Here is a 14,785-nt window from a genome sequence, read left to right as displayed (position 1 = left end):
CAAATCTGTCAGCAGTGATAAAAGGGAACATCTTGCTCCAGAAGGTGCTTTAAAACTGGACAGTTGTTGAAGCCCAGTAATTGGGGAAAACGTAATTCCAGCTGGGGGAGATTGCAACCACGGATGAAAGGACTACCCCACACGCACTCATTTTGAGCGTACACAGTGAATTAAAATCACACTGTAGCTTTAAGTGGAAAAGATACAGACCAATGGAAGAAGAGGATGATCAGTCAGGTCAATGATTATGTATTAGATAAGGGTGGTGTGTTAAATGTCATGTATAAATGTCAAAATGAACTCCAGAAGGTGTGCTTGATTCGTGGAAATATTCTACCTTGCACCCAGCGCAGAATAAAACAATGTATCCTCTCTAAACATACTTCATGTGTTCTGGGAGTTATTTTAAATTACAGGTAACAGTCACAGCCTGTAAAAATGGCATGCTGGGGTTGATGGTGGTAATGATGCTGAAACGCCTCTGGACTATACTTGAAGAGGATGCCTGCCTGCCTAGCTCCTCTGGAATCCACACAAAAAATTAAAAGTACAAGTTCAGCAGTTATGAACCCCAGCTATCGCTGTGGGGTTCTTTATTGGTTTCACAGTGTTTGCTCCTGCTTGCGGAACTCTCTGGCTATCTGTGGGATATGGCTCCTACCTGGCGTGGAAGGAATTGGGGAGCTTCCATGAAAAATCAGTGGTTCCTCTGGGTCTGTATGCAGGGCAGCTAGCATTGAACTGCGCACAGGCTCCAGTAATGTTTGGAGCTCATGAAACAGGATGGAGGTTGATGGCTGTCATGCTCATGACTGGTAGAGCAGCAGCTACAACTGCTTCCTGGTATAACAGCAACAAAACAGCAGCTTATTTGATGGCTACCTGTTTAGCTTGGCTAACCATGGCTTCTAGACTCAGTTACTGTACCTGGAACAATGATCACAACCAGAAGCACAATGAACAAACATTTTTTCAGACAAAAAGATTTTTTTAAACAGAATTTTCTAAATAAAGTTATGGCCTTATTTTATTTTTAGCTGAACTACTTATATCATTAGTTTGCTCATTACAAGTTTACAAAGCAGTACTTGTTTAAGACAAATATGCCTTTACTAGGCAAGGGACAAAGGGGTATATGCCTGAATTTTATAGCAAACTAAAAGCTAGTGGTGATTGAAAAGTACTGGTTTTCTATGTTATAGCATTACATTTTATATGACAACAGCGTTTAAGCTGTTACGAGAAATCTGCATGAACTGCAACTTCATTATGTTCAGAGGAAGAAGCCCAGCTATATATTAAGGGGTTCCAGAAGAACCACAGCCTGGTTGGCTGCTCCGAGTTGTGGTAAAGTATGCACCCAGCCCCCTGCGGCAGCCAGACACAAGCTGTGCTGGCAAGAGGCAAGAACCACAAAGGGAACTCTGCAAGTACCTCTGCACCAGATTAAAACCGGATTATGCTTCCTAAAAACAAGCACGGGAACCAACTGCAGGGAGAGAAAAGCAAGGAGGCAAGTTAAGCAGTGTCTAACAATGCATGAGTCACGAGATACTGGATTCCTCCCCCCCACTAACACACTTCCACTCTGAGGACAGTTAAAGCACATTCTCCTCCACCTCACAAAACTTGTTTGACTGGGTGCTGACGCCTCTGTTTGTCATGCAGCAAGCCACCATGCTTCCTTCCAACTGGCTTTGAGAAGAAGCAGCTCTTACCAGAGGGCCTCCTTTCTGAGGGCCCATCCAGCCCTCAGCTTGAGAACCTGATCACTCTTCTGTCTGAAGACATGAAGGAAGTGGTAGTCTTTTAGTAAAACACATAACAGCAAAACAAGAGAGAAGTTTTTTGGCACACTGACCTCTCTCTGGAAATAGGAGCATAAGCCTCCTAGCCAACTAACAGAAACACTCTCACATTACTCTTTTTTTTTCCAGTTTACTCTCACACTACTCTTACTCTCATGCTAGTACGTTAACTGACTGTGTAACCAAAGTGATGAAATTAATCAACCAGGGATGTTGTTATATTATGAGAACATAGAGCGTACGAATCAGTGTATCTGTTGATCTGAATCAGTGTATCTGTTGATCTTTATTTTAGTCCCTAGGTAATCATTAATGTGAACAAAACAATAGACAATGTGCTTCTGTCAAAAAAGGATGACAAAATGTGGTTTTATGTAGTGGACTGAGAAAACTGGCCAGGACTACCAAGATTAAGAGCTAAGTAGGTAAAAGGTAATTCCGGCAGAGGGAGATCGCGACCACCGACTCACAGACCACCGACCCAAGCAATACTGACTACTCAAAAGAGAACAACGGGAGAAGACAACTGAGCCTGCACAGTAATTTACATATGGAACGAGCAAGTTTGTACCAATCAGTAGAAAGGACAATAATGAATATGTATGAATATGTAAATTTTTGATCTATCAGTTGTATGGGAAAGGTGTGTAAGGTAAGCAGTTAGGAGGAGCAATCTCCCCTGCATCCGGCACCGTGAATAAAGAATGCCTGCTCTTTAATACTAAATTGGTGTTAAAGAGTTGTTTCTGATTTTACCGTGTTTTTCGGTAACAACTGGACAGTTTTGACTATAAAGGTGTTCAGTGGCAGTGCCGGAGAGAAAGCACAGACACTATTCGCAGTTGGATGGACAAAAGAATCATTGTTGCCACGGGCACATTACGTGCTTTCCTAAAGTAGAAGGAACCTGGTATGTGACAAAACTGACATCTGAATCAATGATTTACAGTGTAAACAGTTAGAAATTAAACTTTCAGACTTAACTCTGAAGGTTAGACAGGGAGCAATAGGTCTGTGAGATAAAAAGTTTGTTCCTACTACATCAATGTTTATGACAACTATGTTGTCGTGTTCTCTCCATTATTTTGACATCATGAAGTTTAAGAAATCGCCTTCTTGATGTCAAACTTATCCTGTAATTGTATTTCTGTGCTTCTTATATATAAGCCATTAGCCCATTAGCCTGCTGTGGAACATCACCGCTACAGCAGCCTGAAGTTGCAGCCAGCAGAATGTGACTCCACTTCCAAAAAAACATCCCTTATTCACAAAAAGAACCACAGGCTCCTGTCCTGCAGCTCTCCAATACTGGAATTCTTCCTCCTTTTGAAAGGAGCCCATGAACTGTTACCTCTTCACTTCCTATCCTCTCAAATCATAAAACGATCCCTTATGTTCCCTTGGAACCGACGTATAGTTTTAAGTTGCATTCACACATTTCTCTGTGTAAGAAAATACTTCTAAAGTTTATCCTGGGACACCATAAGCCTACAAGTTTCACGCAGGGATAGGAAAAGCAAAACCAAAAAATTGTTCCTTTCGCCATTGTACTGGGTTTGCATGGCAAGCGGGGGTGGGGGTGTGTGCACAGGCAGCGAGGCTACAGGGGTGGCCAGAAGCTTCCCCCATGTCCGACAGAGCCATGCCAGCCAGCTCCAAGACAGACCCACTGCTGGTCCATGCTAAGTCATTCAGCAATGGTGGTAGCACCTCTGGGATCACATATTTAAGAAGGGGAAAAAACTGCTGCACAACAGTAGCTGGAAGAGGGGTAAAACTATGAAACAGCCCTGCACCAAGGTCACTGAAGAGGGAGCAGGAGGAGGTGCTTCAGGCGCCAGAGCAGATTCCCCTGCAGCCCATGGTGAAGACCATGGTGAGGCAGGCTGTCCTGCAGCCCACGGAGGTCCATGGTGGAGCAGATATCTACCTGCAGCCCATGGAGGACCCCACACTGGAGCAGGTGGATGTGCCCTGAAGGAGACTGCAACCTTGTGGAGTGGAGCCAATGCTGGAGCAGCCTCCTGGCAGGGCCTGTGGACCCATGCAGAGAGGAGCCCACGCTGGAGCAGGTTTGCTGGCAGGACTTGTGACCCCGCAGGGGACCCACGCTGGAACAGTTTCTTTCCTGAAGGGCTGCACCCCATGGGAGGGACCCATGCTGGAGCAGTTCATGAAGAGCTGCAGCCTGTGGATCCTCCAGACCTACACTGGAGAAGTTCGTGCAGGACTGTCTCCTGTGGGAGGGACCCCACTCTAGAGCAGGGGAAGAGAGTGAGGAGGAAGGAGCAGCAGAGATATGATGAACTGACCACAACCCCCATTCCTCATTTCCCTGTGCCACTCAGGGGGAGGAAATAGAGAAAATCGGGAGTGAAGTTAAGCGCAGGAAAAAGGGAGGGGTGGGGGGAAGGTATTTTAAGATTTGTTCTTATTTCTCATTATCCTACTCTGGTGTTAATTGGCAATAAATTAAATTAATTTCCCCAAGCCAAGTCTGTTTTTCCTGTGATGGTAATTGGTGTGTGTTCTCCCTATCCTTACCTCAGCCCACAAGCCTTTTGGTATATTTTCTCCACCCTGTCCAGCTGAGGAGGGGAGTGATAGAGAGCTTTGATGGGCACCCAGTGGTGCTCAACTCACCACAACCACCCAAGTATTAGTTAATCTGTTACAGTTCCACCCCTTCCAAAGGGAAATAAAAACAAAAACATAGACAGTCCATCACTGCATTTGAACAAATGCAACTTGAAGTATTTTTACTGCAAAATAATAATACAAAATAGTATTTGGAATTACTTTGTCTTAAACAAAGTTTCACACAGCTCTAATCCGTTTAAGACCTGTGTCTTACATACAGGTTTAGTACTTTTAACACTGTTAACAGTAAAGCATTAAATTTCAATCATCATGATCAGTTCAGCTGATACCCAGTAAGTAATATAATGCATCCTTTGCTTTTCATGTCTGTAGCTTTATTTTTATTCTAGCTGACAAAAATACGATTGTATAGAAAATACAAGAGTTAATACATTATTTATTCAGCGACTGAGGATGATTCGACTTCCCAGTTTCCTAGTTTACCTAAATATATATACACAAATAATAAAACAAACTTTTAACATACATTTAGTGTACCTGCTTTATGAACATCTCAATAATTTCAACCTGAGCTATGAAAATTAACAAGAATTATTTCCTCCTTCCTCCACCCTGAAGCATGCATTTATTGTCTACTAGTCTATGCCATGCCAGTAATCGATCTTTGCACAATACATGTACTTAATCTTGTTAGCAATGCATCTCCATTCTCTCTGACATCTTATTCCCCATTGTGGTTTAACCTGGCAGGCAGCTAAACACAGCTCTTGCTCACCCCCAACACTACACTGGGATGGGGCAGAGAATGAGAAGTGCAAAAGGAAAAAAACTGTGAGTTGAGATAAAGACAGTTTAATAGGTAAAGCAAAAGCCACACATACAAGCAAATCAAAACAAGGAATTCATTCACTCCTTCCCATCAGCAGCAGGTGTTCAGCCACCTCCAGGAAAGCAGGGCTTCCCAACGTGTAACTGTTACTTGGGAACTGTCCTGGTTTCAGCTGGGATAGAGTTAAATTTCTTCATAGTACCTAGTATGGGGCTATGTTTTGGATTTTTGCTGGAAACAGCGATGAAAATGTGGAGATGTTTTAGTTGGTGCTAAGTAGCACTTACAATAGTCAAGGACTTTTTCAGCTCCCCATGCTTTGCCGGGTGCACAAGCAGCTGGGAGGGGACACAGCCAGGACAGCTGACCCAAACTGACCAATGGGATATTCCATACCGTATGACATCATGCTCAGTATATAAAGCTGGGGGGAAGAAGAAGGAAGGGGGGGACATTGGGAGTGATGGTGGTTGTCTTCCCAAGTAACCGTTATGTGTGATGGAGCCCTGCTTTCCTGCAGATGGCTGAACACCTGCCTGCCCATGGGAAGTAGTGAATGAAGTCCTTGTTTTGCTTTGCTTCCGCATGCAGCTTTTGCTTTACCTGTTAAACTGTCTTTATCTCAACCCAAGAGTTGCCTCGCTTTTACTCTTTCAATTCTCTCTGCCATCCCACCAGGGGGGAGTGAGTGTGGGGCTGTGTGTGCTTGGTTGCTGACTGGGGCTAAACCACAACAGGAACACAAACACTATCTTCATTCTTCCCCCAGCTTTATATACCAAGTATGATGTCATATGGTATGTAACATCCCTTCGGACAGTTTGGTCAGCTGTCCTGGCTGTGCCCCCTCCCCTCCTGGCTGCTTGTGTACCTGGCAGAGTATGGGAAGCTGAAAGAGTCCTTAACTAGTATAAGCACTACTTAGCAACAACTAAAACATCTCCACATTATCAGTGCTGGTTTTTAACACAAATCCAAAAGATAGCCCCATACTAGCTACTATGAAGAAAATAATTTATTCTGTCCCAGCCAAAACCAGCACATTCGCCAATCTTTTTCCAACAACCTGACTTCTCTTTGGGTTTGTTTGGGTTTTTTTAAATATCTATTCCCAACTGCTCCAAGCAATATGCAACATACAAATTATTTAACAAACACCACAGAGGTACTTAGCAAGCCTAAGTAAGTTCAGTTATGATGTGTCCAGTAACAGCTTCAGTTACTGAATAAGCAGTGTAACAGCTTATACAGTCTTAAACTTACTATTGGCACAGCATATAGCTAGCTCCTCTACCCATGTTTATCAGTGATGAGAAACTTGTAAAAATATTAGAGGTAATCACTTTCATTCCTGTATGAACATTTCAAATTGCATTCATCCATGTTCAAATATGCTTATTAATTCAACAGAACTGCACCTTTATAGTTTAGTTTTGTACGCAAAAATGCTTATGTTCTTTAAAATGTACACGTTCAGTCAGACTTACAGATCATCCAAAGCATGACTGATTGAAGAAATACTAAAGAATAATGCACTGTTGATACTACTCAACAATATCTGAGGCTTACAGAGTTAATAGTCGCTACAGATCCACTTGTGTTGTATGAACTAGCATTATGGACATACACGTAACATCTGCTCAGTTGGTTGGGTTGCCAGGTATGACAGTCTTGGGGTTTTCAATTCATATTAAATGGAACCCAGGCTTTCTACATTATCATGCTGTGACCTGCTCATCTAAAACAAAAAGTACACATTTAACCTGTATAGTGTCATTTCTCTGATTGCACAACATCATTGTACATTAGAAACTAATACCACCAACATGTCTGCTTTCGTTGATTTTTTGCCCCATGTTCCTTCTGTTCCCTTTTTAAAATTGTTTTATTATTGGATAACAGTGGATTCACCTATTATTTCAGAATATCCAATTTCAAGGAACTTAAAGTTATAGCTTATGATGACTTAGAGCAACAGGCAAACATCTAAAAGGATTATAATACATATATATGAGGAGATGCAGATCTATATAATCCTTGTCATATTTTCATATAAAAGAATAAGCTTCTTGTTAACTTGGAATGGGAGAAGCAGATTCAATTTCCAGTAAAATTACTTACTTCCTTCCCTCACCTTTTTTAATTCCTGTATTATATCACTATACACACAGGATAAAAGCTCCTCTTGGGATTTTGTTCCATCCAAATAAACTAAGAAAGACAAAAGAAAATGTTTTCATGAGTTCTACACCAGTAATCTTTAATAGCAATTGGCAAAGTTTTCATATTCCTATGGGTGCGATGAGATGAAAAAATGAAAATGCAGGAACAAAGTACCTGCCTTTCCTTCTTTCTCAAATTAATTTTATGTGTTTAAAAAATAACATGATCAAAAAGTAATCTAGTTAAGATTTACAAATTTTAGTAGTATAAAAGTCTCCATAAGGGTAGTGGTAATAAGATTAGGACAGTAAAGAAATAGAATAATTCAGCAGAAAGGCTCCTACGCAGTGGAAGACCTCAGGGTCTTTCTCAGCTTCAGGGTTTGAGCAAGTCAAGGAAGGGCACTGCAGTTCCCGTTCTCACTGTACGAGCAAGAAGCAGTGCCTCACTATTCTTCGTGCTGATAAAGCAGCCACCTGAACTTCTCTTTCCTCTGGCTCCACTCCAGAAGTAGGCAGTCCAAGTGCTGTACAAATCTGAACACCATGCAAGCTCATGGTAGAGCCCCATCAGCTGGCTCAGCTTTGACACTTCTCCCACAAGACTGGTGACTCTAGTGTGTACAAGCACCTAGGAATTATCTTCAGCTTATTATAGGACTTCAGCCAGGATTTTAATTCTGTTCTGAAGAATTCTGTCAGTGCATCAGCTACTGTCTCAGAAGCTTCCTATTTACCCATATGCATGTATACACACACAAACTAGCTTGTTAAATGGATTTTATTAATGATCAAAACTTTTATATTTTTAATGTCATAATTTTCATTATTTAAAAAAAAAAATCAAAACCCTATAGACTTTAAAATTAAACCAAGATAAGGTTCAAACTTACTGCTCCAGTGCCACAAAAATATTCGAGGAAAGCTCTGTCCCATACAAAATTCCCCACAACCCAACAAATACTTCACAAGTGCAACACTTAAGCATTTTATAAGTTTAAAATTAAGGATACCATACCAATATTACTTGCATCCTCTTCCAATTCATTTTTGTATTTCAGATACATAGGCCACACGTGTCCGTCAAAGTATCCCGGTGTATCTGCTGGCTGATAGACTCTGGCACTACACAAAAATATATTTGCTTTCCCATGCAAAATTTACATTTTTCCCCTAGTGTTAGCTGGTTTAATAAGAGCATCTATGCAAAATAAAAACAGGCTGGCAGGCCGTATAGCTGTTCGAGCAAAGTAGGCTCCTTTGTTTTAACATAAACTGTGATATGAACTGTTGTTAACATCTATTTCTGCCAATCATATTACATTTAAATGAGCTAAAAGGATTTTTTTTTTATTTTAAAGGATATTACATATAGATTAACCTGTATTGAAAGTGTTACCGAAACAAATTAATATTTTTTTTAAATTTGGTATACAGATTTATCTAGTTTTAAATGTCTAGTGGTTTTGTCTAGTCACTTCCAGCCTGGACACTGAAGTCCTTTAAAAGGTGAATCTAGTGAGAAACTAGGAAAGTGGAATCAACCAAAGCTAGGTGAATAGAGGATTTCTTCACTTGGCCAGCAGATTCTGACTCTGTGCACATGTATTGCTCCAAGAACACAGTATTGCTCCAGATTTGGAGGCAAGTCAGACACTGGCTTAGTAATCTAAATCAGATATATGGTACAACGAATGGATGTCTAAATGAAGTGTACACTAAAACCACACATGAGCGTTGTTACTTGAACAATAATCATCATGTAGGTGTATTCAACCAAGGATAACGCTGCTTAACTTTTTAACGATTTCTCATTTTAAACACAGTTTAACTCCAATATGCAGTCAGTAATCTAAATAATTTGTCTGGATAACAAATTATCTTTTCAGTGTTTGTAAAACATTTAACATTTTAATATCCCAGTGCTCTAAAATGCAAGCCCCCCACCCCCACCCCAAACCCACACATCTCTGCATGCTTTTGTTAATCTTGGTCAAAAACCCACACAGTCTTCCCTGGGAATCACAGAGGACAGATGATCTTAATGGCTTACATTTGGCAAGTACTGCAGAAAAGCTAGTACAAAAGAACCACTCCAAGTTAGGGGGTACAGTGGCCCTCTGTGAGCAATAACTGAATAATCTTACCTCCTCCTCCTTTTGCACTCTTCATAAGGAAGGGTCAAAAAATATCTTCTATTCCATAGTTCATTAAGTGGCCTAAGATATAATAATATATTTACTTCCCTCTTCCTTTTTAGGGCAGCTTTTAATATAGCAGATTACATATTACTGCTTACTCATAATTGTATAGCAGAAAACCTTCAACAATCAAAATAAAAACATCATCTGTGTTTTTCAGATTGTCACAGGTATTCCGCAGCTCTTCTGTCACAACACCTGAACTTGCTGGGTTTTTCATCCAGTTGTGAATGCTTTTCACCATCTCGTCCATATAGAGGGCATCAAGAACTAGATGAAAACAGAAAGTTAGGCACCTCTTAAAAACAGAGACTAAAAAAAGAACCCTTAAGTACCCCTAGGTTAATCAGTAAGAATCAAAATTCTCTCTCATGCATATAAGTAGTTCCATGTTTGCAGCTGATGATACTCTGCAACTAAAGCTTTCCCCAGGATGGGGGTATTTCTAGTAAGGGTGGCCTCTCTGAACTCTGTGGCACCTAAAAAGTGTGTTAACTCACTTCACAGCCTTTCCCTTGACAACATAAAGTGCAGGGGCTGTTCTCCTATTCCACAAAACTTTTAAAAATTTACTTACCCCAAGACCTCCACCATTCTGCTAGTTGTCACTGACACTGGTGAAGGGAAGGGGTGCTCAAAAATTTTTGCTTTGGATTTTTATTGGGTTTCAGGTATTTGGAGGGTGGGGATGGATGGATTGGACTGAAAGGAGGATGGCATACAAAGCAAAACAGCTCAACACAGCACCTGGTTTTGTCTGTAGACAAATAAGAACATATTGAGTAAGTATTGAATGGTAGACAGAAGGCAGCCTTTGGATAACACACGAGCAAACACTTTTTAGAGGTGCTTTTAAGAGCAGCAACAAGCCAGATATTTGAACCAGAATGTCGCAACCCTCTAGTTTCACATTCCAATTTCATGAAGTCTAGAAGTTGAGCCAAAGACTGCACAACTGGTAAGAGTCAGTTTTCAGATACAATTTAACATTCTGGCCAATGCTCCTGAGTAAATAATTTTCTGATCACCAAGTATCAACAAATTTTAGCTAATAATCAACTGTTCCCAACTTGATATGACCTGAACCAAAGCACTGTCCTAAAGTGGATCTGGATCTAGAATTTTATATAATTAAACTGGCACATTGAGCCAGCACTGACCATAAGCTTCCAAACATTTAGTCTTTCTGTGGGGTCTGACATGAAAGAAAGGTGTCAGGATCAGATCGAAGTTTTGTCTGATTTGGAACATGGCAATGAGAGACTTAGTGGTGATATCCCATGAGCTCAGCTCATTATCAAATTGAAAAAAAAAAATCTATCATTACAGAGAAAGTGATGAGGTGAAGCTTACGCCAGTGCTGCAAGCCAAGACTTTCAACTGAACAGTACCATTTGCTATTGCACCAGGCACAACTGTAGAAATAGAGGAAGAGATTAAAAAGAGAAAAGGAAAGGTCAAGCACTAGCTTGAGCTATTTATTAGTTCAGGAAGTTTTCTTATTTATCTCAGTGATCGGAGAGAAACTGAACAAGGGATTGCTCTTAACCATTTGTTTACTGCCTTGTTCAGAAGGGAAGAGGGGCAGGGGGTAGAAGGGAAGAAGCATTGAAGCTCAGCACAACAGAGTACATTGTTCAAAACAAATGCATCAGAGTTACTGACCATCATACAGCTTAAATCCATGTTCATCTGTTTCTACTTCAGACTCTGGCTGAAGGGGGAAAAGAATTGATTTTTTTCAAGCTGCTTTTATGATCACTTTCAAAGATATATGCTCTCCAATTACAAACATAAGGGTTATACACCTTTGTATCACAATTGACTAAATTTGTCTTCAAAATTAAACAGCTGTGTACAACTATTAAAATACCATACAAACACTTTATTTAATCTAGAACAACAAATTCTGCAAATCATACCTCTTTAGTTCATTAGAACTTTACTTCAGAGATAAGAACTGCTTTACCCTCCTTACAAACAACTCCAATGTCAATGCAGAAGTTGTTTCTGAGTTTTGATTTGGGAATCAAAGAATGACCTGTTGTTGTTATATGTGTGTAGGGTTAATACAACAAAATCACTAACTTCATTAGCACAAAGTACCTTGAAAAATGCATCCACCCTACACCCATTCCTTATTTTAAAAGGGTTTCAAAGAAGACAGTAAACTTCTTTTTGCTGAATATACTCAAGTCATTTTGGCCACTGAAAGTTCAATAACCCCAGTGCTCATTTTATTTCTCTTTCTCATGAAGTTACTGTTATTTTAAGCTGCATCAATTTTAAAAGTTTATCAATAGGAGAACTGAAAAGAGAAGAAATCATACTAAAATCTACTCAAACCTACTTTTACCTCTCAGGTCTTTCCACCAATACTGTTACCTTAAAGAAGTCATCTTGAGAGATTATATCACAGTTGGGAAGCATTTTCTTAAGCTTTCCTGCCAGCGTTGTTTTCCCCCCATTTGTTACACTGAGTGAGAAGACACAGTAAAAAACCATGTCAAGACAAAAAAAATCTATATTTTTAAAGGTATGTACAAGCTCACACACCCCTTTCTATATAGTTAGGGTAAACCACAAAGACACAATCCAAAAACCCACAAAAGTTTATTCATATTAGATACTCTCTACATTTACAAATTTTTTGGCAGGTTCCAACAGCTTTCAGACAGCAAATCTAGCCGTGCCAAGGAAGAGTTTAGAGAGGGGTAGTACTGGAGATCTCCAACAGAGACAGGAAAAATTCCTTAACAGTTACGTGCCATAAAATGAGACAATTATATGTTGTATTCATAATCTAATTTCAAAAAATATCCATTCATAAATAGAAATGGTATCACATCATTCTGAAAGGAGGACCAGTCGTGAACTGTAGAGGAAATTTAATTTGCTAATACTTACCCTCCAATGCCAATAATCAACACTTTCATAGTTTGTTTTCTCCTCAGTTCTTCCTTTTACTGTGAAAGATAGTAGCCAATGACAACTCTTAATTCAGCAACAAGGAAAGCAGCTATTTTATTAAGTACCAATTATAGATAAGATTTATTTTCTGTCCTTTTTTTTCTTTTTGCAAAGCTACTGTCAGAACCTCAACTACTTGTTATAATGCTAAGAAAAAGCCTACAACATACATGCCATATCAAATTTCAGTGTGTTTTACCTTAGACAGTTTTATAGTAATTTGTGAGGACTTTGAGAGACTTGGTTCTGTCACTACTAATACCACAACAGTCCCTAAAGAAAAGCACAACCACTAGCTCAAGCATTAATGGTATAAAAAAGATGAGGTAAACAGAAGCTGTTGTGGCAAAACAAACAAAAACCTTAAAAAAAACCCCCAGTGATGTGTTGAAGAGAAAGATGTTTTAAAAATTTCATTGAAGGTTATAACAAGGAGGAGGAGCAAGAAGAAGAATGATAGTTTTCAGCTGAATGAATTCTCTCCAGTTTCCCATCCAGTTACCCATGCCTGCAAAGGTATGGTGTAGCGGAAGGAAAGGTAGTAAGGGACTGCTTCTCTTGGCAGCAGCACTAGTCTACAGTTTGTCAAACCAGTTTAACATCTGTGAAACACTGCTTTCCAAGAGCACACAACAATTAATAACTATGTAACCACACACAAACGCCCTGTTTTTAATTTGCTCTATCTTCATAGGTCACACTGAAGGAGGTAAGGCCTATGACTCCTAAAACCTGGAAGGACTGAGCAGGTGACACTGTCTCACCTCCCACCAAACAAGTATCTGTACAAAGCCTGTACAAAAGGCTGTTACAGGGCATCAGTATGAAAGTAAGACAGCACCATGTATAAAATAAGTTTTAGACATACACACAGTCTGAAATAATAATACCCTTTCGCATTTGTTGCAATGATTGGAAGTTCAACTGTTTCGGAGGTCTGTGATGTGACCTTTGCATGCTTGCTTTATATGTTTTTTCTCTTAGGAAAAAAAAAAAAAAGACACACTGACTAGTCCAAGAGTCATCACCAGCATGACAGCCATTGCTCAGTAAAGGTGCTGCATACCTTCAGTAGTTGAGACTGGAAAGCTTTGTAAGTTAGCATGTGAGCGTTTTCTAAAAATATTATAAATCTCAAGTTCAGTGATACATTGTATGCTTATGGTATTGGCTGTCTATTTGAAGAGTGCAACAGATGATCTGTTCTCAGGAAGTGGTGATATTTGGTCCATAAAAAAAAAGAAAACAACTCCAACCACCCAATGCTCTTTTCTAAAAATCATCAGTGAGGTTCGTGTTCCAGAGGATTCTCTGCCCAAAGAAAAAATGCTATATAACAAACCAAATAACATCTGGACACAGATGCGGAGCTTCGCACTCTAAGTTACATCATTGTCTATGTGAAAGTTAATCCCAGCTTAAGGCAAAAAACACTAGCATGGAAAAACCCACCAACTCTTCCCGTAGAGTAATGTGTAACACAAATTACAAAGGCAAATTTGTCACCAACGTTGCAACACAGAAATCCCAAGTTACTCTACCTGGGCTCGGTGCAGCACCTTTAAAGAAAACATATAAGCCTTTATAACCCTAACAGAGAAATGCCATCACCCTGTGCTTAACAGTATAGCGTGACAAAGGTCCAGCACGGCGTAACAACAGCTGAAGAACGCTCTCTCCCGAGTTCCCCCAGACCCGGGCAGGAACAGCCTCTCCCGGGCAGCAAACCCCCGCGTCCGTGCCGGCCGCCACAGAGCCCCGCGCCCCTGCCAACTCTCGCAACGCTACAGTCTCCCTGCCATTCGCATCTCACTTCAGCCGCTGCTTAAGGGGTCTGTGAGGGACCCCAGGAGGGGCTCAAGGGCTTCCATGCGGGCTGAGCCCGGCCCCCCCGCCCGGTCACCGGGCTGTCCAGAGCGTGCTTACCGGGCCAGGTCGGCACCCACGGGGCACGGAGCTCCTCTGCCACGCCCGGGACGGGACACCTCGCAACCCACCGGTGCCACGGACTGGCGTCACGTCGCGGCCCTCCCACCCTACAGCTGCAGGCCCGCACACCGCTGCCCTCTCCGCCGCCAGCCGACCCGTAGGCGCCAGGTCCGCTCCCGCACCGCCATTGGCCGCGGCAGCACCCGCGGGAGGGGGGGGCGGGACCGCGGCCTCGGCGCGCGCGGCCATTGGCTGGGTCCTGCACTGGGCTGGGGAGCGCCCGCC

General features: G+C 41.2%; 1 protein-coding gene across 2 annotated transcripts; it reads right to left on the bottom strand.

Annotated features, from left to right (window-relative positions):
* Positions 1 to 4,523: 4,523 nt before the first annotated feature.
* NMRK1 (nicotinamide riboside kinase 1) lies at positions 4,524 to 14,733 on the bottom strand. Of its 2 annotated transcripts, none has more exons than XM_064439533.1 (9): positions 14,498 to 14,733; positions 12,509 to 12,567; positions 11,987 to 12,077; positions 11,267 to 11,315; positions 9,700 to 9,871; positions 9,548 to 9,619; positions 8,419 to 8,525; positions 7,360 to 7,449; positions 4,524 to 6,976 (listed from the first exon to the last, which is right to left on the bottom strand). In XM_064439533.1, exons 2-9 carry the CDS (start codon positions 12,535 to 12,537, stop codon positions 6,957 to 6,959), a joined length of 630 nt encoding a protein of 209 aa, XP_064295603.1. In that variant the 5' UTR covers positions 12,538 to 12,567; positions 14,498 to 14,733; the 3' UTR covers positions 4,524 to 6,956. The 2 variants fall into 2 exon arrangements, with proteins under 2 accessions (XP_064295603.1, XP_064295602.1); XM_064439532.1 differs by having other exon boundaries at positions 7,373 to 7,449; positions 14,498 to 14,729.
* Positions 14,734 to 14,785: the final 52 nt, after the last annotated feature.

Source organism: Phalacrocorax carbo, chromosome Z, assembly GCF_963921805.1.
Source record: "Phalacrocorax carbo chromosome Z, bPhaCar2.1, whole genome shotgun sequence".
NCBI classification, from domain to species: domain Eukaryota; kingdom Metazoa; phylum Chordata; class Aves; order Suliformes; family Phalacrocoracidae; genus Phalacrocorax; species Phalacrocorax carbo.
This window is presented reverse-complemented; position numbering and strand designations above follow the sequence as displayed.